Genomic DNA, 24,628 nt, shown 5'->3' on the forward strand with positions numbered 1-24,628 from the left:
CTTCGTTTGGTGAGGTCTGTGGGTGAAACTCAAAGGACAGGTGCACGTATACGATCCTCGCTCACTGCAGCTGCTATACAGACAGCCATTACCCAGCACATCACATAGATAACTCCAGCAACCCTCCATCGAGTGTTTAACAATATGCAGCGTCGTGTGGAGACATGTCTTCCCGCCGGTGGTGGAAATTTTCGGCATCTTCTGTACTCATCACTGCAGTGCCGTAAGTAACACTTCCGATTTTAAGACCATCATTTCCATTGCATAGTTATTTTCAGACACCCAATAAATAGTTGTCTCACAGTTTGTTGCACAGTGACCGGTGGCGCTCGTGTACATTAGAGTGTGAGTTCAATACTACTATCTTATTGCGTTCAATCTGACTATAACGAATAAATTTCGCTATAAAATTAGCATCAACTTCCACAAGATTTCGAGCGCTGTAGGCGCGTCTTGTGCTGGGCGACCAATTGCTAAAAGTGATACCGGCTCACCGGCTCACCGGCTAAAGTAAAAATAAAATATACGCGTGACAATTCCAGAACATTAGGTATGCGCAAATGAAAACGAGCGCTTTTCTTTTCAACTTTTTTCTGAGCATATAGCCGCCGGAACTAGTGACACCACGCACATGACGCAATGGCATTAGGAACTTAAATCTTGCATGTCAAAACTGACAACGCAACCTTTGGCAGATATAGGTCCACCTTTCCAAATTTTCGCCAGCCTTTCTGAAGGATGTTATAGCGTGTTTCTATCCGTCGGCCCTCATCTTCATTTTGGTCTAAATATAATATACAAGGCCTTGTATTTCGCTCTAGTTACGTAGAACATGTACGCTGTATAACAAACATACACACCATCCAGGAGCACTGATGAATGTGGCCAAGGCTTTCTCCATGACGTCCAATACACGGATACTGCTCACGGTGGCCGATAAGAGTAACGCCAACCACTACGCCCTGCAGTTTCTCCACGGCATGCGGTTCCTCTGCCTCGGCCATATTATGATTTGCCACTGCGGTCAGACCATATCGGATAATTGGTGTGAGTATTTAAAACGTGACTTTTGTATTTGTTAATATTTCTTATAGCGGAGGAACATAATGGTTCATATTAGAACGGCGCCACTTATAACAGAGGCGTGCCAAGAGACCACAGGAAACGTGCTGCCTACCAACTGAGTTTATTAGATTCAATTATAGCAGCTATACTGCCTTTCCCTTGCACATCTCTGCTTCAGGCGGTGCCTTTGCTGTACTGGTGTTTTTCTTGAAGAAAATTGGCATGGCATGAAGTTCTTGACGCACTTTTACCGTCTCGGTGTAGCTTAGTGTGTGGATTCGTCTCCATAAAACTGTTCCGTTTGACAGTCCAAGGAAACACGGAACTAAATGCAGTGATACAACATAAACAGAACAAATATGTGCAGTGGCACTACGGCGTTGCAGAAAAATGATACAGTGAGGTGAACTACTTCCTGAACGTTGGTGACGGGCAAGCGTATGGGTGCTATAGCGCACAGGATGCTATAGGCCCTCGGTGCGCCTAGATGCCTGCACTGTCCGCGACGCAGATCGTATTTAAGACAGAGCCCGCGCGGCCGCGCCAAACGCTGCAGCCGTCGGGGTAGAACGCCTCGTTGTAAGCATTCGCTTAATATCTAAATTACCCAGCATGGCGTCAGCGCGCACAGGCTAACATGAGCATTTCACACTCGATGACAGCGGATGCTCGCTGTCAAAACGCTGGCATGAGGAATCGCGGCAGCAGCAGCGAGGGAAATGACCTTGGTGCTGTCTATCACTTCAACGCAACCTGAGCGGCGAGTACACAGCCCACGCAAAGCTACGAGCCATCGGCCCGCCTAGACCGCCCCCGAAGCCGATTGCTTTCGAGGTAAAGCCCGCGCGAACACGCACGGCCGAAATACAACGCCCCCCTCCCCCCCATCTCCTCCCCGGGTGCCATGCGCGCGACGGAATACAGCCCGCTTCCGCCCCTTGCGCACGCGAGATTGAGCCGACATCGTCGGCTTACCGTCGCACGCTTTCACTCGCACCAACAGCGCACGGCGCGCGAGGACGATGTTATCAGTAGGCGAGCTCGGTACGTATGCATCACAACGGAAACCTGCAGCAACTGCCAGAAGAGGTCAACCCAGCGCACTTCCGCCTACCTTCCTCCTCTGCGATGCTTCGTCTCGTTTCTCCATCCGTACTTCGCACAACGATACCTACACATTGCTCTAGATGGGATTGTTTTCCCATCCCACGCGCTCAGTTCATATGTTCCGCGGCGCGCGATTCTCTTCACCTCCAGGCGCCTTCCTCGTTCGCTTACTTCGCGGCTTCAGACAGACACCACCGAGTTGCCGAGCTGGCGAGTTATGCTTGCGCGTGAAAACTACGCCATGTGAGGACTTAATGGCGGTACCGCTGGCAGGGTAGTACCATTCGGTACAGCATGACGGCATGATGGTAACGGGAGCGTTTTCCTTCCTCGTTATAGCTAGCGCTTTCAGACGCTGTCATTGTGACGCTGCGCCTTTGGTTGCAGCGTTCGCGATCAGAGGCGGCGGCAGGCGCTGCACATGGTTCCGAATGCATCTTTTGAAGAAGTGGTGCTCGAAGTACCTGTTGGCTTTGGCGTACGGGTAAGGCACGGTGGTAAGGTGAGGGCCCCGCACAACAGAGTGCAGTATAGTGCAGCTAATAACCGCCTCCCAATGCTTGCTTAACGTATTCTTGAAAGGTAAGCGGGTCTGGTTCTTCATAATTTTTTTTCATTATTCATTTATACCAAACATTTTAGCAGCGCAATTTCAGGCATATGCGGGTCAGACTTTGTGTCGAAAGTAGTAGTTTGAAGTGGTATGGAGGACGCTTAACGATTTTTATCCTCAGAATTCGGCGTTGTGGCTGCCGATTGTGCTAATTAAATGTGCAGAAAAAATTTGCAGCCAAACCGCAGCCAGCATGGAGGCCCAGGTGCCTTACTAGTTCGCTTGCTTCGCGGGTTCAGACAGACGCCGCCGATTTCACGAGCCGGCAAGTTACGCTTGCGTGTCAAAATTATCGCATATAATACACACGTACAACGTGGACAAACCGTTTGCATCGGACGACTGTGGTGGGTTGGTTATTAGCACTGCAAACCACTGCTCTGTGGTTCCAGTGGTTATGCTGTGGACATCTGGGTGAGCGAGCGAGCTTAGAAACATGACATACATATTCTAACTATCGCAAAAGAAACGCTGTGATCTGGAGGGAATGGCTGGCATATCACAGACCAAGTGTAGCGGCGCGACTATTGCTTCGAAAGCAGGCGAATAAGAAGATGGGTTCACTTGCAGGTATCGCGAGAATGAAAACGCTAGCGCGCTCGATCTAAGCGGCCGCGGTGTCGGCCGCTCCCGAGATTTCACTACACCATGGCTGGCCAGCTCAAATAAACCGTGCATAGGGCGGCTACCTGTTCGTGCCACCTCCAACTCAAGTATTGGCTGCATGTCTGAAGGCGGAAAGCCACGTAGAGAAAACAAAGAGGAGTGATTATTTTTTTTAATAATAATAATAATCTTTATTACATCCAGTCATGTCATTGTTATAGATCCAGCCCGCATAAGCAACATTGCTTGTGTGCGAGGCTGGGCAGTCAGCTGGTAGTACTGATATGTGTACAAATAAATGAATAAAAAGAATATAGGAAAAAAATGATATTGCAAAAGTGAACAAAAGATATTATTTGAACAAAAGAAATTATTGCATCAACAGGGAAAAAAAAAGTACACATTGACATTAGAGATGACTTCGCAATCGGGTTCGCATGCTTCAAATCCCGAAGAAAACATCAAAGAATATGGACATTGCGTATCACCCATGACCTTAAATGTGATTTTATTTGTTTAAATGTTCCCGCGATATCATTCTCCTTCAATTTATTGAAATTAACCGGCACGTAGAAAGCACGAGTTCTCTTGCCGTAGTTTGTGTACACACGAGGTACCACATATTTTTCTGTCTGACGTAAGCTGCGAGATTTCACGTTCAAGTTTTTGAATTTAGCAGAAAAATAACTTTTGCACATGGCGTCGAACAAAACTTGTTGCTCGACAAACAACATGTCTGACTGGTACATGCTCAGCAAGAGATCTTCTCCGTGACCAAGTGTACCATACGAGAGGCTATAGGCAATTTTTTTTAGGATGCGGTTAATTATATTAAGTCTACTAGAAGAAGCAAAGCCATAAATTGTTATTCCGTACTTTATGATCGATTCCCCAAGTGCCTTGTAAACCATTTTACGAATATTTACATCACAGAAAGATTTTAGGGCATACAAATGAGCGCACACAGCACGTAAGCGCTTTGCGAGCTCTTGAATGTGGACATTCCATGACAATGTGTCGTCGAAGTGTAGCCCCAGGTATTTTGTGCTATTTACCAGAGCTACCGGAGGACATGAGCATGCAAGGCAGTCACTGGTGTGGAGATAAACAGGGGAAATATCCGTGACTGCTTTATATGGGCTGTGAAAACACATCATATTAGTCTTCGATTTATTAATGAACATTTTGTTATTAATGCACCAATCAAGTACTTTACAGACATCATACTGTAACACTTTAGCGGCTTCGCTCGAAAGCTTGTTCGATACAACCAAAGCCGTGTAATCAGCATATAAATAAATTTTTGATTTTAGTGGTAAGCAAGCAAGATCATTCATGTAAATGTTAAACAAAAGCGGTCCCAATACGGACCCTTGCGGTACCCCCGATTTAACACGCAATAAAGAACTATAGGACTCCGCCACACGGACACACTGTTGTCTGCCTGTTAAATAATTTTTAAAAAATGAGTAATACGGGCCTCTGAAACCACATCTGCTTAGTTTTGATAGTAACTGTTCATGATCTAATGTGTCAAATGCTCGTTGTAAATCAACAAAAAGAGTCAAAACAACATTGTTTTTATCGATTTCGTTACAGATATAGTCATTAAAATCTTCCAACAGACCCACAGTACTTTGTCCCGGGCGAAAGCCAAACTGCGCTGGGTTAATAAGGCTAAACTTTTCACAGAATGAGGCCATATTAACATAGGCTATTTTTTCCAATATGCTTTCCAAAGACGAAAGAATTGAAATTGGTCGGTAATTCTCGTAAAGTTTTCGAGATCCTTTCTTATAAGGAGGTCTCACAATGGTAACTTTCATGTTTTCATGTATCTGACCGGTTTTTAATGTTTCATTTAGGATGTAAAGTAGTGTTGATTTGAGCACATCGAAATTCGCAGCTATATCTCTTATCCTAATTTTATCAAAACCTGGAGATTTTGTTAAACTCATGGATCGTATATCCCACAATTCTGCTTCATCAACAGTAGGCCGAAAAGCAGAATGAATGTTAGAGAACGGCACATTGTTTCGGATATTTGCCCGTATGCACCCATTTGTAATGTTGCTTACTGATTCGATAAAGTGTTTGTTAAAATCATTCGCTATCTGAACCGCAGGTGACTCGAGAAAGGCGTCAGCAAGAGTATTATCAATACTCTTTTTTGCAGGTCTCCCTATTAGAGTGTTAACCAAGTTCCATGTTTTACCGGTATTACGACTGCAAGCTGCAAACCTGTCTGAGTGGTAGCGCTTCTTAGCTAGTCTTATTTTAGCGTTTACTTTGTTTCTCATCTGCCTAAATTCTTCTCTTGCAAGAGCGTCCCCGGGTTTATCTTGGCATTTTCTAAGGAGCTTGCTTTTAACGCTGCAAAGCTCCATTATTTCGTTATCAATCCACGGGCTATCTTTATTTCTTCTTTGAAGCTTTATTTTCTTTTCGGAGCAAAGGTAAATTTCTCTAAAGGCCTCTACAAACAGTTCGTAAGCCTTTAGGTGGCTGTGCCGCGTTAATGACTCCCAGTTGAATGTTCTCACACGTTTATCTACTTCATTAGAATTCAAAATATATTTCTCTACAATCTTTGTTTCAGTCAAAGCAGCAGCATCTCCTGAAACTGCTATAGCGATAAAGTAGTGGTCCGCTACTTTTTCCTTAATAACACAGCCAAATGAATTATATTTGCTCATTTTTGTGCTGATATGGTCTATACACGACCACGTATTACTTGTTTGGATAGCTTAGAAAGTTGAAACAAACGCTGTTACTCTTGAAGCTTTGAAGGAGCCGTAAGCTTCATTGTATTTCACTAAGGTGTAGACAAGCCAGCGCTCTTGTGCTTGTCAGGAATTGTTTGTTTCGCATGACTCTCACTTGCTTATGTAGACTACTGTGCACGCATGCTGAAACCTATGGAGGCAATGTCCATAGTTATCCCTGAGACTGACTTGGTTTTTGAAAGTCTGACACGCCATGTCACCTAGCTGTCACAAATGATTGCGCATGTATACTCTCTCTCGGCGCATTGTTGGAAGTGACCACCGTAACAACTCTTTTTGACGACATCATCAAGAATTCTTGAGAAAATAGTGTTTTAGTACTCGGTGGTCACAATGCCTGCCGTTTACTGGAAATGGCGCTTAAGTGAAATAGTCTAAGATACTGTGTCTACAGTTTTAAGCCTCTCGGTTCAGCGTTTTCTGCCACTGCTGATGGTGGTGGTGGCATAGCAGCAGGTCGGGTGAGCCTGGCATGCTTTGGCAATAGTTCCGCCTGAGTATCTCATACATTTTTAGCAAGGATACGTCACCAGTCTTTGCCCAAGTACGTGTCCCTAACAAAGGCAAGCAGAAATCGTAGCACTTCCTTACCGTTGCGGGCCCGTGAGCGAGCACTACCTCTTCACACACAGCTCGCGCATGTAAGACATTTCTTTTTCACACTGTCAATCGACACCGCTGTTTGCATCGACGAGGGTAGTGATATGGGCTTGTTCGTCAGTCATCATTGAAAAGTATCTGTATAGCGCAACAAAAGAAGGAGACATGAAGAAACGAAGACGTAAGCAAGCGCTGGTTGTTGATAGTTAGCGCTTGTTTTTGTTTCTTCTTGTGTCCTTGTTTTGTTGCGTTATACAGATACCTTTCAATGCTGTTTGCATGTTTGTAGCACTGGTGGCATCTGGAATTCCCGGCAGCATTCGAGAACGAGAGCCGCTGACGAACTCGTTTTGTACTCGTTTCACGCCAACTGTTGGTACTATCCTCTCCGGCTACTCTTTTAGATGCCTTTAGTTGCTAAATGCTTTAGAACAGCGACTGGAACCAAAAGTAACACGGGTAATAATGACAGTGTACTTTTACACAAACAAGCCAGGGACTGACGTCGCTCTTGGAGAAGAACTAAACGTGCATGTCACACGCCCTAAATGATGCATAACTGAAGCGCCAGCACTGCTTCCAGGGACCGCCAAAACCCACTGCTCGCGGGCGCTCTTCCACAAGCGGCACTCATCGCTGGCGACGGCCGCCGCGTTAAGAGGGCGCATCTGAAACGAAGCTGCGGCTGCGCGCCGCGGTGCCGCTCAGCGGCCGCGACTTCAACCGCGCAGTCGCTTTCATGTGAAACAGGCTTAATTCTGTAAGAGTGCAGCGACAGCTACAGTACCAGTTCAAGTGCAAACGTGCTGATCGCGTCACTTCATTGCCTTACGTGCCTAACCACGTATTTTCTTCTCGGCACGTACCACTACGTAACACTATTAGAGAAAGATTACACGCAGGTAGGCGAAATCAGGTAGCGGATAGCGACTTTGAAGATATTCAGCATAGAATGTGTAGAAACTAATTTTGAAACCCGGAGTCCTGTATTTAACGAGGAACTACTTTCATAGCATACTTCAGAAGTGCGTTCATCCGGGTGCGCTCGGCTGACAATAAGCATCAGTGACGGCAAGCTACGGGTGCGCAAAGCGTGTAAATAATTAAGATTGGAGCAGGAAACCGTGTATTTATTGTATTATTCTGGGCAAGCGCTAAGGAAATCTTACCTATTCTTAAAACTGTGCATGATACATCTAAAACTGGCAGTATCGTAAAACACTTTTTTTAACTAAGAATGTATAAACGCTCTATTGCAACCATCTAGAAACGCGCTATTTTAATGCTTTTCTGAGAATGACTCAGTCCTGGGAACTAGACTTCTCCGGTTTTTCATAAGTATATATGTCATAACTTTTTGACAGCGGAACTGTTTTTCAAATACGAATTCGCATCTGTTTTCAAGGTACCTATGCATTAAAATTTTTCTCTGTCAATTTCAGCCCGTTTGCTAAATATGCTCATTGTTTCTGAAGAATGGCCGTACATGCTTTTATCTGCGGGGTTCAGTAGCGTTGACACCTTCTTTTTTCAGAGGTAAGTTAAGGCTGACGTAGGCGATTATAGTGATAATAGATTTGGGCGGAGTCGTGCGCGTAAACCTTTCGAGATGCCTTAGCGACTATGACGTTCTGCAGTTGAAATAGTGCGCGCTCAATCACCAACCGCGGAACCAGTGTTTCCATGGTGGCCAAACCTAAAACCGGCTTGTAAAGTCTATATTTCCAACAGTAACGAACCTATTAGGCGTTCTGTTGCTTTGTGATTTTACGTACAGTCCATGAGGCTGCATTCAACTGGTGTTCCTAAAGATGAAAAATGTGCCAAATCTAAACAGGTATCCATGTGTTTATCGCATAGAGTCGGAGATCAGGATATTGCATCAATTTACAGTTGTGCAAATAGTTGTAGGAGCGTAGGTGCGGTCATTAAATAGTAGACATTTTCTCGTGAATTACCTACGTTGATATGAACTTCCGATTTGATCCGTGTTTTCATGCGAATTTCTCCAACTCTCTTTCAGCGGCTTCTTTTTGTGCTTGTCGGTGAGCAAAGAGAAGAATAATGGGCCATTTGCATTCGTCGTTGGTTTGGTAAGACGCTACATCAGGTAAGATCCACTCTGCTTCATTTCCCTTTATTGCGGCATGGTAGCCTACTGAATAAACTGCTACAACGAAGTGGTAATAAAAGAAACGTCAGTCATACTCTATGATGGCAACAATGATCCTTTCGTTGAGTTGCTGTTATTGATGACTTATGTCTGCATCTAAAGCAATTCTTTTTCTTTTATTAGTAATACCTTATTATGCAGTTGCTGTGTATGTCACATTTAAGCAAACACTCAAATGTGTCATTCAGCAGCCTAATTAAAACCTTCTAGAGAGGAACGCCATCTCCCACAGGATTTTTTTTTTAAATCACGGGAAACATAAAAATGATCATCTCATATACAGCGAGGAGACGTAGATGGCTTTTGAGTATGAAATTGTTACAGCAGCTTTGAAGAACTAGGAATGAATATCTGCGAATGTGGCTTTGGCGTGCATCGCACACAAAGTGTTCATACAAATTTTTGAGACAAGCCGATGAACATGGCACATCATTTAGAACGTGAAACGCTTTGAGACTCCTACTAGCAGATCGAAGTCGTCTCTGTGAGACCTTCATATTTTCCGTTTACGATGGGATGTCAGCGGCATGACTGCCTACTCACCAATCTGCGACGATCTGAAAATTAGTGCCGTGAAAAGCTTCATATGCACAGGTGGTGACGTCCTCTGAATGCGATGTGCCGAACCTATCGCAGAAAAGTATTTGGAAAATGTGTATATCTATCCCGTGATTCCGTGCAAATATAGCTAAGTAATGGCATTGAAATATGGCCTATGCTGTAATATGCTTGCGGTCCACTGATTTTATTGTATGCATTACACTGGCGCTCAAGCAGAAATGAGATTCTATCTTCTGGATAACAAGTCATCTTAAATTGATCCTCACTTTTCATGACTTGCGTCAGTTTTCATGATCGTTTGATGGTCAGACACTGCTCACAGAGTTGTAAATAATTGAAATTATAGGTGAAAAGTAACGTTTTTTTTGCGTACTTTGTGTAGATGGTGTACAATGCGTACACGGTGCATGCATTGTCTTCTTTTCATACGGTATTTTCTTCGATAGGGAAAGAGCTATAGTGATTCCGCGAACGAGAAAAAGAGGAGATGACTCTCCGTGGCCCACATTCTTTATTTGTCTCCTGCCACAGTGCCCAGTAACTGGCCGGTGCAGAGTAATAAATGTTCCGAAAAAAATTATTCAACGGATTTGCGGCTTCACATAAATTAGCATTTAAACTAGCCTCAACCATGCTGTCTCCTTCGTGCCTGGACAACAAGCCACCAATACGCCGCCGAAATCTTTATCCCTATCACAAGGTGTGTAAATAGAAGGTATACATGACAGCCAAAGAAAAAAAGCACCGTCACAACTGCTAAGTAAAAAAAAAAAACTAGTTTCTACATTCATGCTAAACCAGCATGTCTCCTTTTTTTCAATCTTCTTCACAACATTCTTTATTCAATGAGGCTCATGAGCAAAATGTCGACGAACTAAATCGCACAATTTCAGAGACCTTTCCTGCATGTGTATTGCATAAGTTTCATATTTAGCATATCGACATGCATTCGTTATATTTTTTTGTATCACACTGAGCTCTTGTATAGTGAATTTCTATAGCCTCATATGGTGTGCTGCATAATTCACGCTACGCATGATGCAAAAAATTAAGAAATAATAAACATGACTAATAACGGAGCATTGAACATCTCAGCGAAAATAACAGTCACTCCTTTTAATTCGCAGGACGGCGGTCCCTTTGTTCTTCATCATCATGTGTTTTTATATCCTGCCACGTTTCGTCTCCGGACCAGACACAAAGGCTTTCTTTCTGGAATTGTACAGCGACGTGGGTAGCTACTGGTGGCACCTGCTCCTTATGATCAAAAATTACGCTGGTACGAGCATCTCGGTGAGCTTGATGCGTATGCATCATTATCCTAAAGTCCTTAGAAATAGTCACAGGTGTCACCTTTAGGCACCACAACGAGTTCTTCAGAAAACTGAACAATGCCATAAAACAACAAGGACCTCCGCCTCTCGTCATATCACGCGCGCATGAAACTGAGGTTTGGGGACGGACACCGGGCGGTCAAAGCATTCATTCCCATTTATAAGTAACGAGCAGTGCGAAATTCCGGCAAAACCCACCTCACAGTGACTGCCGGCTTTTACGTGATTATCATTATATCAACGTAGCCACACGCCGTAACGCAACCGCAGGCACAAGAAGAGGCCATCTCGCTGCCAATCAAAATACCATATGAGACGGAGATATAAGCGTCACTTCGTAATCCCTAGCGATCCTTGAAACTCCGTAGTAGACCTAAAATCCTCGCTCCAACGTTGTTGGAATGGACTACATGAAGGGGCTGCGCTGGATGCGGAGGTGCGTGATCTGGACGGGGCGCGAGATGGGTAAAATACTTGAGTTGGCATCTTCCTTGAGGCACCTTCGCACATTAATTCTAGGGGACTGTCTAAGAATGTTTATATACCAATATCTCATACGCAGTGTGGAAGTTGTCTGTGCGGGCAAGCATCTTGGGGTACATACTCAGTGACCAAAGTTGTCTTCTAGCTCAGAAAGCCGCCAGCACGATACCTAGCGACCCAAGCTAGTAGATAACTTGGGTTACTAGGTTTGTGAAAGATGTTAGTTACAAACATACCGCACAATGGGTAATGCTTCCGAAGGATGTTACTCGCATGCAAATTTGGCGTCTATACTAAGCGCGCATTAAAAACGATACACTTTGTAAAGCACACTCTAAGCGGAGAAAAGCCGGCGAATCAGCTTGACTGCTTCGTAGCGACATTTCATATATTTTGCCAGTTAGAGAACTGTGAAGCAGCTTCTGCACTGCTATTATCTTTGTGTTTTCGCAGGATGTGCTGCCCCACATTTGGTATTTATCGACCGACTTCCAGCTCTTTGGAATATCGCTCCTGACGTTGCTGTTACTGAAAAGGTGAGCGGCGCTCAGGAAAAACAGCACAGGATCCAGGATATACTAAAATGGGCGCATTCCTCCTAATCTGTGCTTCATGGACAGAGTGCGTGTCATCTTCAGTGGCAAGTAGCGCATGCAGAGCTTTTGATAACGTTTGCACTGCAGAATTATGTAACTAATGCTTGTTGTTTGTAACTTTCAGCAAATCCCTCTACTTTGGGAGCAAGCTTGTTATACTTATTTATACTGGTCGCTGCAAAACCGACAAACACTAATGCTAAGTTGGAAGCCCTATATAAAATTATGCACAGAGTGTACAGAAAAAAATTTCCATGACCTATAATTAATAAAAAAATTAGGCTTGGAACACAGTTTTGTCTCTAAAATTTCGGATGCTGAGGCGTACTTTATTATTTTTAATTACCTAAGCCCACGTGTTCATATCAAGGAAGCGAACAGCACAGCTTTATCTTTGAAGCGAGAGCAAGCTTACACAAATAAGGTGTTTTTAGATGCCAACAGCTCACAACATTTCGCATTTAATTTTTTTTAATTCTGTCGCATGGAGAAGCACCCGTATCCAGGGTGGAATTGGCAACATTACGTCCTTGTTAACGTTAAATTTTGACAGATATAATTGCGAAACTACGACCATCAATGATTCTCAAAATGAGATTTAGGAAAATGCAGCTAACACTCGCAGAGTATAAATTCACCACCATGGCTTTCCTGTAAACGAAGGATCTCACCTCTTATTTAATATTTTCTAGAGAAACGAAAGCAACAGTACTTAGCGACCGAATTTGCATTCTGTCGGGAACTCATTACAATCACAAATAACACTCACCAGTTTATAGTGCGGTGACAATGTTATAGGCGCGCCCAAGACGGCTCGCGGCAATTAACAGCAGATTGGTACAAGTGCAACAAGTCACCGTGGCGGCCCGATATCGCGAGATATTGTAAGAGCTGCCGAACCGGTTTTAGGCTCGTACTTGGTTGGAAATGATCGAAACTGTGAGCGTCTTGGGTCTGGCAGTTTTACATCGATACTCGACCATCCAAAGATATTTGTAAAAATATGTTGTGCATACTTCAGTGCGCTAGTGAGTGAAACATAATTATTAATTACTGAATATCTCTAGAAAGAAAAATGGTGGCATAAATTATTCCGTCAGAATGTCATTAGTGTTACTGAACTGCGAAATAAAGCACGCTGGCACTTTGGTTGGTTAGAATCTATAGTGGAGTGTGTAGGCGTGACTGAACCAGGACGTAGAAAGAAACAGATACAGAGAGACAGCGCTACATTCAACAACAGATCTTTATTTTTGCACGAACGCATTAATATATACCGGGAGAGCGGGAAGAAATGAGACGAAACAGAACATTCAGTGGGGCATATCGAACAGCCATGCGCGTTTAATGTGAAGAAAAAACCATTTAAATGTGTTCGATAGTTCATCGCTCAAAACAGCAGCCATTGGTTTTCATAGAACCTGAATATGTTCGTACACAACTAAAGAACACAAAGTGAGGCAAGCCTGCTCAGAGTTGTTGCTTCTGGAGCTGTTGTGTATGGGTGGTTTAGAATCGGTATTTTAGAGCCGGAACACTGCAGTGAACGATGGCGAAACGCATACAAATATGATATTCCAGCTTAGACATCCATGAATACTCGTCAGTAGCATTGTCCATGTATTTTGCAAAATACCACTGTACCTCCTGTCACTACTACACAGGCGAAGAATGCTGACAATTGGAGTATTCATCGCCTTCTCCTTTTTGGGATGTACCATCGCAACGTGGTCAGTGGCCGGTTCTGTGGTATTGCCTTTTATGGCCTTTCCAGCACCCAACCTACAGTGAGTAACACTATAATCACCCGTCTTCTATATGATATTGTCGAAGGCCAAGAGAGAGGGAGAAAAAAAATTGTGTATAGAAAGGAATTGAGCTTGAACAGAGACAGTTGTGGTTGACTACCTTGCATGGAGAGGAGTGGTAAATCTCGACACGTTCTTTTGTTTGCACTAAGCTGTGACCTGCTTCGTTTCTAACTATGAATTTAAATGACGAGAGTGTATACTTTTGAATGGCGTCCTTATATTCTATCTCGGACACCCATACATCTCAGGAAGTTGAGAGGTGCAATGATAGCGTTCTGCGCTGACTGATCTTGGGAGCGCTGCATGAATTTCATTTTGCTCAAGGCAAAACGAGAAGCCGTTGTTTCTCCGCGGAATTCACACGAAACAAAGTAAAGTAAACAAAATGTGCCTTAGACTTCGAGAGACGAACTTATAGCGATAGTCGAGCTTCTTTTTGCATCTGTACTAAACAGGATCCGTTATCTAGCTGTAGGGAACATAGGTGCTGCCGAGAAAGATTCTGATGGAGGCCAAGGTCGCCATTTTCAATTGCTCTGTTGTGGTGTGAATTGCGTGTGAGTTCATCTGCAGAGGAAGACATATCTTGATTCGAACACTCATGTTATCCGACGTGAAAAACGTTTTAGAAGAAGTGCATATATTAGCTACACGATTGAAGCCATAAAAATAAACTTTAAGGCATCAACATTTCATACGCCAAAATTTAATCTATTCCAATTGATAATTGATCAACCCTTCTGTAACAATGAACTTCCCTGGAATTGAAAATATATATGCTGTACACTAGCCAGAGGTAAAGTTACTGACCCTCCACCAAGTACACTACATCGACCTTTTCCCCTTCGCCCAAGGCACAATTATTAACCCGACTGTTACACTAAACTTTTATAACTTTCGCCTCCTATTTTTTCTATCGCTCTCTCCTAGGCGTAGAGAGAGACGGAGGATAGCTACACGTTAGTATTTCCCGATGGGTTGACGTCGATTGATAGCTGCACTTCGGCTTTCCATGTTTGAGCGGATCAATTAGGCAGACATTTGTGGCTATCTAACCAGGCATCATCTAAAGTACCAAAGATATTTCGAACATTGCAGGGCACAAAGTTTATTTCCAGGGCGTCCCCTGTCGACAATAGACGATACTTCCGACTTTAAAGAAGCTCTGAAACTCATAAAAATTTCAATTTTCTGTAGATCACTCTGAGATCCATGAAATTATGTAAATGTTGACCTTTGCTTCGATCAGTTGTCAAGAGGTGTTTTCAATGGCTACTTTGCCACGGTGGCATTGCAGGGAACGAGGTGGCTGACAAAATGGCTACTGCAGAATATGCAATATGTACATTTACTGCCACTGCAGTTACTTTATCAGGAATGTAGACTTTCTTTATACCCTGCGACCCAACTCTTCAAGGCCATATCGTTTGATAAGCAGCCGTAGCACTCCAATACAAAATCGACTTAGCCCTATGGTTCTGATCTAACTGAAAATGGCCGCTCGTTTGACATGCTCTTCCATCATCTACATTGGACGTAGCTTCCACGCCACATTGTTTGGCATTATAAGGATGTCCCCAGATTGTAATATAACTGTCAACGTGTACGTCAACGGTTCAGTGGAGCATATTTTTATAGAATGCTCATAATGAAATGAAATGAAATGAAATATGTTTAAGAGTGGCTTCACGCCTGTGACCGCTTGGACTCTCGCACGGATACCTTTTTTCATTGAGAGGAGTATTCAAACCTTGGTCGTGGTCAGGTAGGTAGATGCACGCCATCACCAACTTTTGCGATTTCATAGGGGACATAAATTTCATGGATTGTTTCTAAGTGCCAGTTCAATGTCGTGCATTCTTCTTAAGTTCAAGTTTAGATGTTTGTAAGACGCTTCCGCTTTACGCTCTCTGCTTACGAAGCTTATATTAAGGTTTCAATGTCAACTATATGTGAAAAAAAGTGTGCGTACAAAGTGATGGTGGCACCAAATAACTATACCCTGTTGTGTTACAGATGACGGCTGTGACAGAAATTGTGTCCTTGTGATTTCTATTAGGTTGTATGTTATTCCCTTCATCTCATTTTCTCCTTTTCCTGATCTTTGAATAGTGTTTCGCACTTTCGTATAACCAGGCTTATAAAGAGGTCTGTACTTATTTTTGTATGCCAATTAAAAACATAATTGGGCGGTCATAAAATTTCTATTGCTCTGCTTATTTAATGGTCAAGTGATCTGCAATTCCCTGTGGGTAGTAACTTAATCAAATTTTCCACTCTAGGATTTGAATTTACTGTTACGACAAATTATTTGGTGCATTCTCCCTGTTTTGCTTCTATGCAACGGGCGATTTTTATGGTTTTTGTTGCGTAAGCCGGTAATGAGAAAATGTGTTCAGGCTTCGACAATGATGGGAGAAATGTGAACAGGACCCTCAGACTTGTCGTTTCCTTTTGTCTCGCGCGCTACGATTATATATAAATAGCCGTCTTAGCGATATTGCGTAAGGACGTGCCGTGCTTACAGTCAAGTAGCGGAGTGAATAATACTGTTCTGTATTCGTGGTAATTTTTTTCTCACTCTTTCGCAGTGTAATGGACAAAACGATGAATGATTACTACGTCCGGCCATATTATCACGCTGTCTGCTACTTCAGCGGGTGCATAACATACCTGCTGATGGACGACTTCAGAAATCGAAAAATTAGCAAGGTATACCTCAGATTTTTAACGAGCTTGTGCATCCCCGAATGCTCAGAAGTTATAGTTGAACCGTTAGCAGCATTGCGCATTACATTGTCTTTTCTAGTTCAACAAAACTGCGCAGCTTCATGAAAGATCTTGGACAGCAGCCATATGCTTGTTATGACGCAAAGCCTAGCAACCACGTTAAGAAACGATGAGACAGAAAAGAGTGTTAAAGGCAAATAAATAAGTTCATGGGGTTCTGTCACATTACAAGAAAACAAGAGGCAGGGTGAGGCTCCCAAAGATAATTGGCAAGATTTGCCAGGCGCGCGCCTAGGCTGCGTCTTCTCCTGAACACTATGATAAATGAAATGATATACGCGCAAGGACGTGCGAAACTTAACAAAAACATAACAAACACACTGAATTGCAGTATCTTCTCGAGACTACTTTCTCGCAGAAAAAGTTGAAAGCGCCTTCGTATCTCGGCATGCATAGGCAGCAATACACGTGATCGACATACGCGCCATAGGTCAAGGTGCGAACACTGAATTACAGTTAGGGCGGTACTAGAATGGTCCTTTGAATGCAGAGTGTTGCAGACTAAGCGTGCTATGTCCTAACCTGCAATGCGCACAGGCCGGAGTGGCAATCCTACCCACTTAAATTACGCAATAGTATTATGTACAGACAACGCTTGGACGAATGCCATGCAGACACTCACGATCAGGCCGCCAATCCTCAACTGCCTGCGAAAATTTCCCGTTAGGGCCCAAGTGTGAGTACGTATATACTGCTGCTCCACATTGGCCTAGATAGAGCGCGCCGTTAGCGACACGTGAAAGATGGCACTGCAGATGAGCTATCTCCGCTAGAAAAAGAATCGGGACTTCCTGTCAGGCGTTGCTGCGTGATGAGTCAGCAGCTGAGCGAGCGTGAACTTTGCCCATTAGCTTGCAATGAGTGGGAAACTACTGCAGTGGTTGTTGCACAGCGACTGCATTTGTGTCGGCGCAACAACGCACCTGTCCTTGTGCGCGAACAAGTGATGTCGTTGACTCGATAGTAATCAGCGTTGCCGGCTTCATACACTCCTATCAGTGATGCGTTTGTGGAACTGCGAAGTAATGAACGCCTCTTCTTCGATTACATGTTACAATACGTTCGTTTCAATAATTTCAATAAATTCATTTTCAGCCTTATGTGGTCTGGTCGTGGTTCGAAAGTATGTTTGCACACGCTGGCACCTTGCTTGAAGTGTGTACCAGTCTTGTTCAGTTAAACTCTTGTGCGTGTAGTGCCCTTCCCTGTCTGGTCGTTTCATGGTTTTCCTTTTATTAAACTCTAAAAATTATGAGCCGACTAGCCCATGAATGCGTTGTGAGCCATAGGTTGCATATAACTGCAGCTCCCGTGTAAACTCACCCCTCTCTCCCCCTTATCTCCTATTCTGGTGTGTATGAGTATTGCATATGGGTTTTTAAATTCTTGCAAGCTATTGTGGCAATATAGAAGAGAACCCGTATCGAACCATCGAGGAAATGTTCCACTGCTTAATGAGTGGCCAACAGGCAATTAGAGAAGCCGTTCCTTCTTTTAAAGAACGCTTTGAGTCGACGGAGAAAGCGATTCATCGTATCGTAAAGCGTTTAAACAACTTAGAAGGCAGTATGATTTAATTAAAAGCAAAAAACCACGAGAACGAAGAAGTAAGTGCGACTGTGACTGCAGCATAGGAAATACTTAAAACGCAACAAGAACAACTTACTGATTTGGAAAAACGCAGCCGCCGTCCGAATTTGGTAGTTTTTGGAATTTCTGAGGATCCGAATGAAACAGAAGCAGTACAGCAGGATAAGGTTGTCCGGGATGTCTTTCAAGATAAGTTAGGAATAAACTGTACATCTGTGACGCGAATTCACAGACTTGTGAAAGCAGCCACAAGAAGGCTAGTCATAGTCATTGCGTTCTGACAGGATTATTGGAATACATCATGTAACCGCAGACAGGCGCGGATCCGCGCCTGTCTTGTGTGTTCCTTCTTTGTCCCTTGTTTTTGTGCGGTTAGATGATGCATTCCAATATCGACCACCAACTAGCCCGCCTATCCCTGTTAAATATGTTACGGGATTAGTCTGAAAAATAAGCTCTCTTGAAAAACGCACGCAAATTGAAGGGAACAGGCATATCGTGGCAAAACAATTATTGTGCAGACACGCTGCGCAAGTGCCGTCTGCTTTGGAGCAGTGCGAAAGAAGAAAAATACATCGGCAGAGAAGTTAGGCTTCTTCATGATAAGCTTCGCGTTGATAACGACTTGTTCTCTTGGGATGACGTACAGCACACGCGGAAACTCGCTGCAGAGAAAAAATAGAGCTCAAAATTACGATCAAACCACACCGACTAGTAGTCACAGTCGCATCAGTTTCGGCTGCTTTCACTAAATGCGCAAAGTATGGTCAACAATATACAATCTCTGCGAGATATTTTACTAGTATACGATCCTCATGTGTGTTATATCTGAAACTTGTTTGCACGACAGGGTACATGATGACGAAATCATTTCGCCAAACCACCAGCTGTTTAGAAATGATAGGCCCTCCCGAGGCAGTGGCGTCGCAGTTATTGCAAAGAATAGTGTTGTTGTAAGGGAATTAGATCAGATAGATAATCATTAAAGTTTGTTTTTGAGTGTCTCTCTTTGGGGTGTGCCATTCATATTATGTTCTGTGTATCGGACACCAAATGCTGATGATCAGTTTATGCAGCAATTATATGATCACCTTTTGAAATACAGAGGAAAAAGCTTAATAATCACTGGTGATTTCAATCTCCCACAAATAGAATGGCAAAATTGGAGTTAGGGACACAGCCTTTTCTCTGACTTACTCATTGATATCGTGCTAACTTTCAGTCTTCAGCAGGTTGTGGGTGTATGTACTCGAGGAGGAAATATTTTTGACCTCTTATTCCTCAGCGAATTTTTTGGTGAAGGAACCGTCGAAATTGAAACTGGCATTTCCGATCATAAGCTGATTTTTTTTTCGTCATCGATGGCTGTGAATAATGTCAGGCTACCCCGAAAAAAATATTGAGATAAGGGATTATGCTAAAGCAGATGATGAATCGATTATTGATTACTTGGACCTGCACCTTAACATTGTCCTGGATGATGTTGAGCTTTCATAGCAAAGGTTCAGGGAGACTGTTACTTATTGTTTTAAAAGATTTATCCCATTGAAGGAGGTCAAGAAACGTCCATCATACCCCTGGATCAACAGAGATATCATCCAAACTAGGCGGAAGCTGAAAAGATTGAACCGAAAACATAAAAATATAAGGAGTTCGCACGTCACACAATTAAAAAATGAATTCCTGGGAAAAGTTAAAGCTGCGCGAGAAAGATTCTTCAGTCATAGCCTTGCTGATTTTATTTCAAATGCTCCACAAACGTTTTGGCGCTATTTAAGTCAATCAAAAGAAGCAGAATATAAAATAAACATTAATGAAAAAAAATTATTGGATATGCCCTCATAATTGCTGAGCATTTTAATGATTTCTTCTTTAGTGCATTCTCTGACCTAGATGAATTCAAAGGATCCAATACAAATAGGTCTGTCTTACGTGATATAACAATTACACGAAAAGTTGTCTTGGAAATACTCCCTAATATGAACGTTGGAAATCTGCAGGCCCTGACAAGCTTCCCAATGCGTCTTTATGAAGGTACGCGGAACAGATATGTGTATTCTTAACAGATTTGTTTCAAATTAGCCTTACATTTAGCAGAGATACCGTCAGATTGTCGTAAGGCAAGAGTTGTCCCAATTCATAAAAAGGGGTGATCACCTCACAGTGCCAAATTATCGTTCTGGTTCTATTACAAGTACATGCAGCGAATCATTACAGCACATTGTCGCAGGCTTTATTCGTCAGTATTTTACAGATCTCAATGTCCTATCTCCACTACAGCATGGGTTCAGAAAGTGATTAGCGACTTCAACTCAGCTTGTGTCAGTCGTTCATGAAATCTATGAAGTACTTGACTCGTCCGGACAAGTTGACATCCTCTTTTTAGATTTTAGCAAAGCGTTCGTTAAGGTACCCCGCGGTATATTAATCTACAAGCTCGTGTGCAAAGTTCTTTCATCAAATATAACATCATGGACCCAAGCCTATCTCTGACACAGGCAGCAGTTCGTAGAAATTAATAAATGTTCCTCAAGTGTCCATCAGGTAACTTCGGGCGTAGCGCAAGGCAGCGTATTAGGACCGCTTTTATTTTTTATCTATATTAATGATATAATAGACGAAAGCCCCGATGATGTGCATGTTAATTTATTTGAGGATGAGGCTGTCATATTTAAAAAAGTAGCTTCACGAAACGATCACGCATACTTGCAGAAGTCGGTTATTGCAATTTCCAATTGATGTAAACATTGGGGGATGGAATTAAATGTACATAAAACAGTCTTGCTGCGAGTAACACGGAATAAGAAACCTAGTATACTTTCGCATGTTCTAAACGACACAAACATAACTGATGTTGAACAATACAAATACTTAGGCGTAACATTCGCCAACAGATTCTCCTGGTCAGACAATATTTCCCTTACATGTTCAGCAGCTTTGCGCAAATTATGGTTCTTGAAAAGGAAACTTAAAAAGGCACCGGTAAACACCAAAATTTTAGCATATAACACATTCGTACGATCGAAACTTGAATATGCAGCGATTGTATAGGATCCTCATATCAAAAAGGAAATCATGAATTTGGAAGACCGTTAGATTTAGCTTTGGAAAATATAAAAGAGAGTTTTCCCCGTCCTTACTAATGCTTAGAAATAAAATCGCTTCACTAGAACACAGGCGTAAAGTTAGTCGTCTACAGTTTTTACATAACATGATAAATGAAAAATCGGGCTTCAAATGCCTCATTATATAACGCCTCTTAATTCGCTAAAAACAAGACATAGACACAACTTTCCCCGTACGCCATCATTTGCTAAAACAAAATCTCACATGAATAGTTTTTATCCGCGTACTATAAACGAATGGAATTCTCTCCCTGTTGATGTACTTTAATCAGCCAACTTCACAAATGCGCTGGAAAACTATTTGTCACGTAAAATAACACAACAATAAGCAGTATTTTTCACTATTTTTCTCGATTTTTATGGAAAATTTCCTGTATTTTGTTATGTTTAGCGCCTGATTGTTGTTTGGCACAGCTTTTTTATCCACATATAAATTCAACTGTGCGATTCTTTTTGTTGTAGTTACTGTGACAAGGCATGCATTGTGATTTTTGCAATGTGGTTATGGGCTGCATCACTTTCATGCACTGTTTATATAGACATTTTTAATTATCTTTGTTGTATCGTTATTACCTTGTCTACTGTATTACCCCTCCTGCATGGGCCAGTATGTTGGCCTGCAGTATGAATAAAAATAAATAAATAAATAAAAAATAAATCTAGCTCTGTTACTTAACGACCAGCAACCACCCACAAGATTCGTCGAGGACGACTTAAATAATGCACTTTGGGAAAGAAGTTCTGCAGAAAATTGTGAAACTACGAAAATAACATAAAAATATAGTGAAAATACATGACAGCAAACACGTCATACTAACTGGCCACATCAAATTACCCCAAGCCTTCGCATGTAACATGTTGGAGTGGTTGGTGGGACTGTCTCTTCTTATATAACAAAAATATTATTTAGTAATGCGGTGGAAACTAAGTACTGAGGTTAGGTGTAGCCATGCTTCCTGTTGTAGTCAAAAAATAAATTACGAGTGGTGTCAGTTACACAAACTTTTCATCCTGTATCTAACACATGCTTGCTTCCGAAATGAAATGGGCAATTTATAGGCGATAGGCTTACATGAAACATTGAAAAAGAAAAGAATTTTTGAGGGTCAATAGAACCATACTGGCCATGTTTGTAGCTCATATCCCTGAAGTTATGCGACCACTTTTGCGGGCTATACTAATAACATATAAGAAATGCAGCTGTGAAAGCAATATATGCAGATGTTGTGTCTTGGAAGAAGGACTAAAAAGTTCTTCGCGCAGTCATTGGCAGAGGATTTACAGCACGCGTATATGACAGAATTGTAAAAGCAAGCAGGATCTCTGCCCAGTAGGATCAGTAAAGGTAATGTATGCAGATAAGTACAATTAATAGTACTGTAAATGATAACCTAGAATACCAATCCGCATAAGTGACATGTATCGCTGCATTATATTGTCGTTTATTCACCAATTCGCCTACTCAAGTGGTGATTGATCGGAGTGTGCCGGTGTGCCGTAGAAAACACCGCTTAAGCTAGGTTGACTGATTAAAGTACTTTCGGATTCGACTGGTTATCTTAGTTAACTTTATCCTTGAAAAATAGTGAGAAACTGGTATCACTCTACATAAATATTTTCTACGTCTACCTTTTGCTCTTCAGGCAACGCAGATTACCGGCTGGTGCATATCTCTCGGCTGCGGCCTCTGCTGCGTATTCATGAAGCTCCCCTGGTACAGGAGCCCGAATCCGTGCACAGAAACCGCCAAACTGATTGCGGCGTTCTTCGATCGCATTCTTTGGTCGGTGTTTCTAATGTGGGTCACGCTGGCTTGTTCTTCGGGTCGTGGTGGTGAGGTTTACTTATAGTACTGCTTTTTGTCTCTTGCATGCTTTCCTTATGCCAATTGCTTCATTTAACCATTGACTGGTCGGTTGATTGCATTTAACATGCAAAAGCAACACCTACATTGCACAAGACGGCATAGTCTGAGACTTTGAATAATGCTGACCGTATTGGCTGCTTTATGATTAAATGATTGCAAGGAGACCGCACTGCTCTGTAAAGATATCGGTTCCTTGATGCTGCGAACAGTCATAGAATGTGTGACTCATACATCGCGAAGTTGTAGTCACATGTGAAATATCACTACAACGACAATAGTTAGGACAGGTTAGGTTAGGTAAAATAGTTACTTTTTTTCGTAACCAGCTGTAGTTGCAACGACCTTGTCACAATGAGCCCCATAGCTTACATATGACGATTAAATGCGTGGTGAAGGCTTAAGTGACTGTCCGAGCGCGTTGCCTGTTCCTTGTGTTTCTGTTTACTTATTCTTATAAGCTATATTTCTGCTCTTGCGTACGGTACCAAACTGACACAAGCTTGACTATACAGGGAGCGTTTACTTCTCTGTTTTATTGTCTCTTCCGTTGCAGCGATCGACTCCCACGTGTTCCACGCTCACTGTATGATGCGAACTGTTTTACGAATATGAGACCAGAATTGCAGTAACTCAGTTTAGGTGAACCGTTATGCATATCTTCAGTTTTACTGTCCACAACGTTGTTGTGCTTCAATGCAGGGTTAGTAAACAAGATGCTGTCATGGAACGTATTTGTGGCGCCGAGCAAGCTTTCATTCGGAGTCTATCTCATCCACCTGCCTTTCATCAGGCTCTACCTGCAGGCATCTAGGGAGCGCATATCATGGTCGACGTTTAACAGCGTAAGGCTTACATTTTGCACTATGCAGCACAGACGTCACTAGAGCGATTACTCGGCTTTTGAATGGGAAATCAGCCTAAAAACTGTAATAAATACCTCACACATTTTGTCGGCACGGTTAAAATCAATACGCTCGGTAGGCCCGAATTGCCACGATGATGACCTTCATTCCTATATATATGAAGGCCACTGTTTATATATTTTTTTTTCTCCTATGTGGTATTATATTACACATACACGTTGACTTCATACCGAAGGAATTTGCACCTTTAAGGGTGTTTTAGCGGCTCTTTACCACATCCTTTTTCGCCCATAAAAAGTACGTTTGAGCGAACTAACGCACTCAAATAAAAGATTGTTTTGTTTGAAATACGCCCTTTCCCCCTACGGCGTTTTGCCGGTATGACACTATATTTTTTTAATGCAATAAGTTTATGCCGACATTCTCCTAGCCGTTTAGATGTCCGCCGCTGGTGCCGTTGTCCACCGCACGGATGCCAGTGTGCTTCTCGGGGGTTCTACAAGAAAATAAAAGAAACAGAATTTGTGGTGCCGCTTCCTAGACTCGAATTGCGGTTTAGCAGAATGGTAGATGAAAGTTTCACTTACTTAGCGCCTCCGCTGATGCTGCAGGCTAAGGAAATAATTCGCCAGGAGAGCGCAGTCACGTGGCTAGCTGC

General features: G+C 42.7%; 2 protein-coding genes across 2 annotated transcripts in view; both read left to right on the forward strand.

Moving 5' to 3' along the window:
* Positions 1-24,628, forward strand: part of LOC126541467 (nose resistant to fluoxetine protein 6-like) — a 98,690-nt gene that overhangs the window by 70,989 nt on the left and 3,073 nt on the right. The window lies entirely within an intron of this gene.
* Positions 594-23,991, forward strand: LOC129380132 (nose resistant to fluoxetine protein 6-like). Its single transcript, XM_055075488.2, has 9 exons — positions 594-1,047; positions 8,220-8,313; positions 8,801-8,887; positions 10,639-10,804; positions 11,782-11,864; positions 13,589-13,711; positions 16,327-16,447; positions 22,884-23,073; positions 23,807-23,991. Exons 1-9 carry the CDS (start codon positions 876-878, stop codon positions 23,989-23,991), a joined length of 1,221 nt encoding a protein of 406 aa, XP_054931463.2. The 5' UTR covers positions 594-875.

This window comes from Dermacentor andersoni, chromosome 3 (assembly GCF_023375885.2).
Source record: "Dermacentor andersoni chromosome 3, qqDerAnde1_hic_scaffold, whole genome shotgun sequence".
NCBI lineage: Eukaryota > Metazoa > Arthropoda > Arachnida > Ixodida > Ixodidae > Dermacentor > Dermacentor andersoni.

Coding starts and splice junctions, on each gene's coding strand:
- LOC129380132 (XM_055075488.2), top strand. CDS start 876: ATGAATGTGGCCAAGGCTTTCTCCATGACGTCCAATACACGGATACTG. Junction 11,865..13,588: donor ACGTTGCTGTTACTGAAAAG/GTGAGCGGCGCT, acceptor ACTACTACACAG/GCGAAGAATGCTGACAATTG. Junction 16,448..22,883: donor GAAATCGAAAAATTAGCAAG/GTATACCTCAGA, acceptor TTTGCTCTTCAG/GCAACGCAGATTACCGGCTG.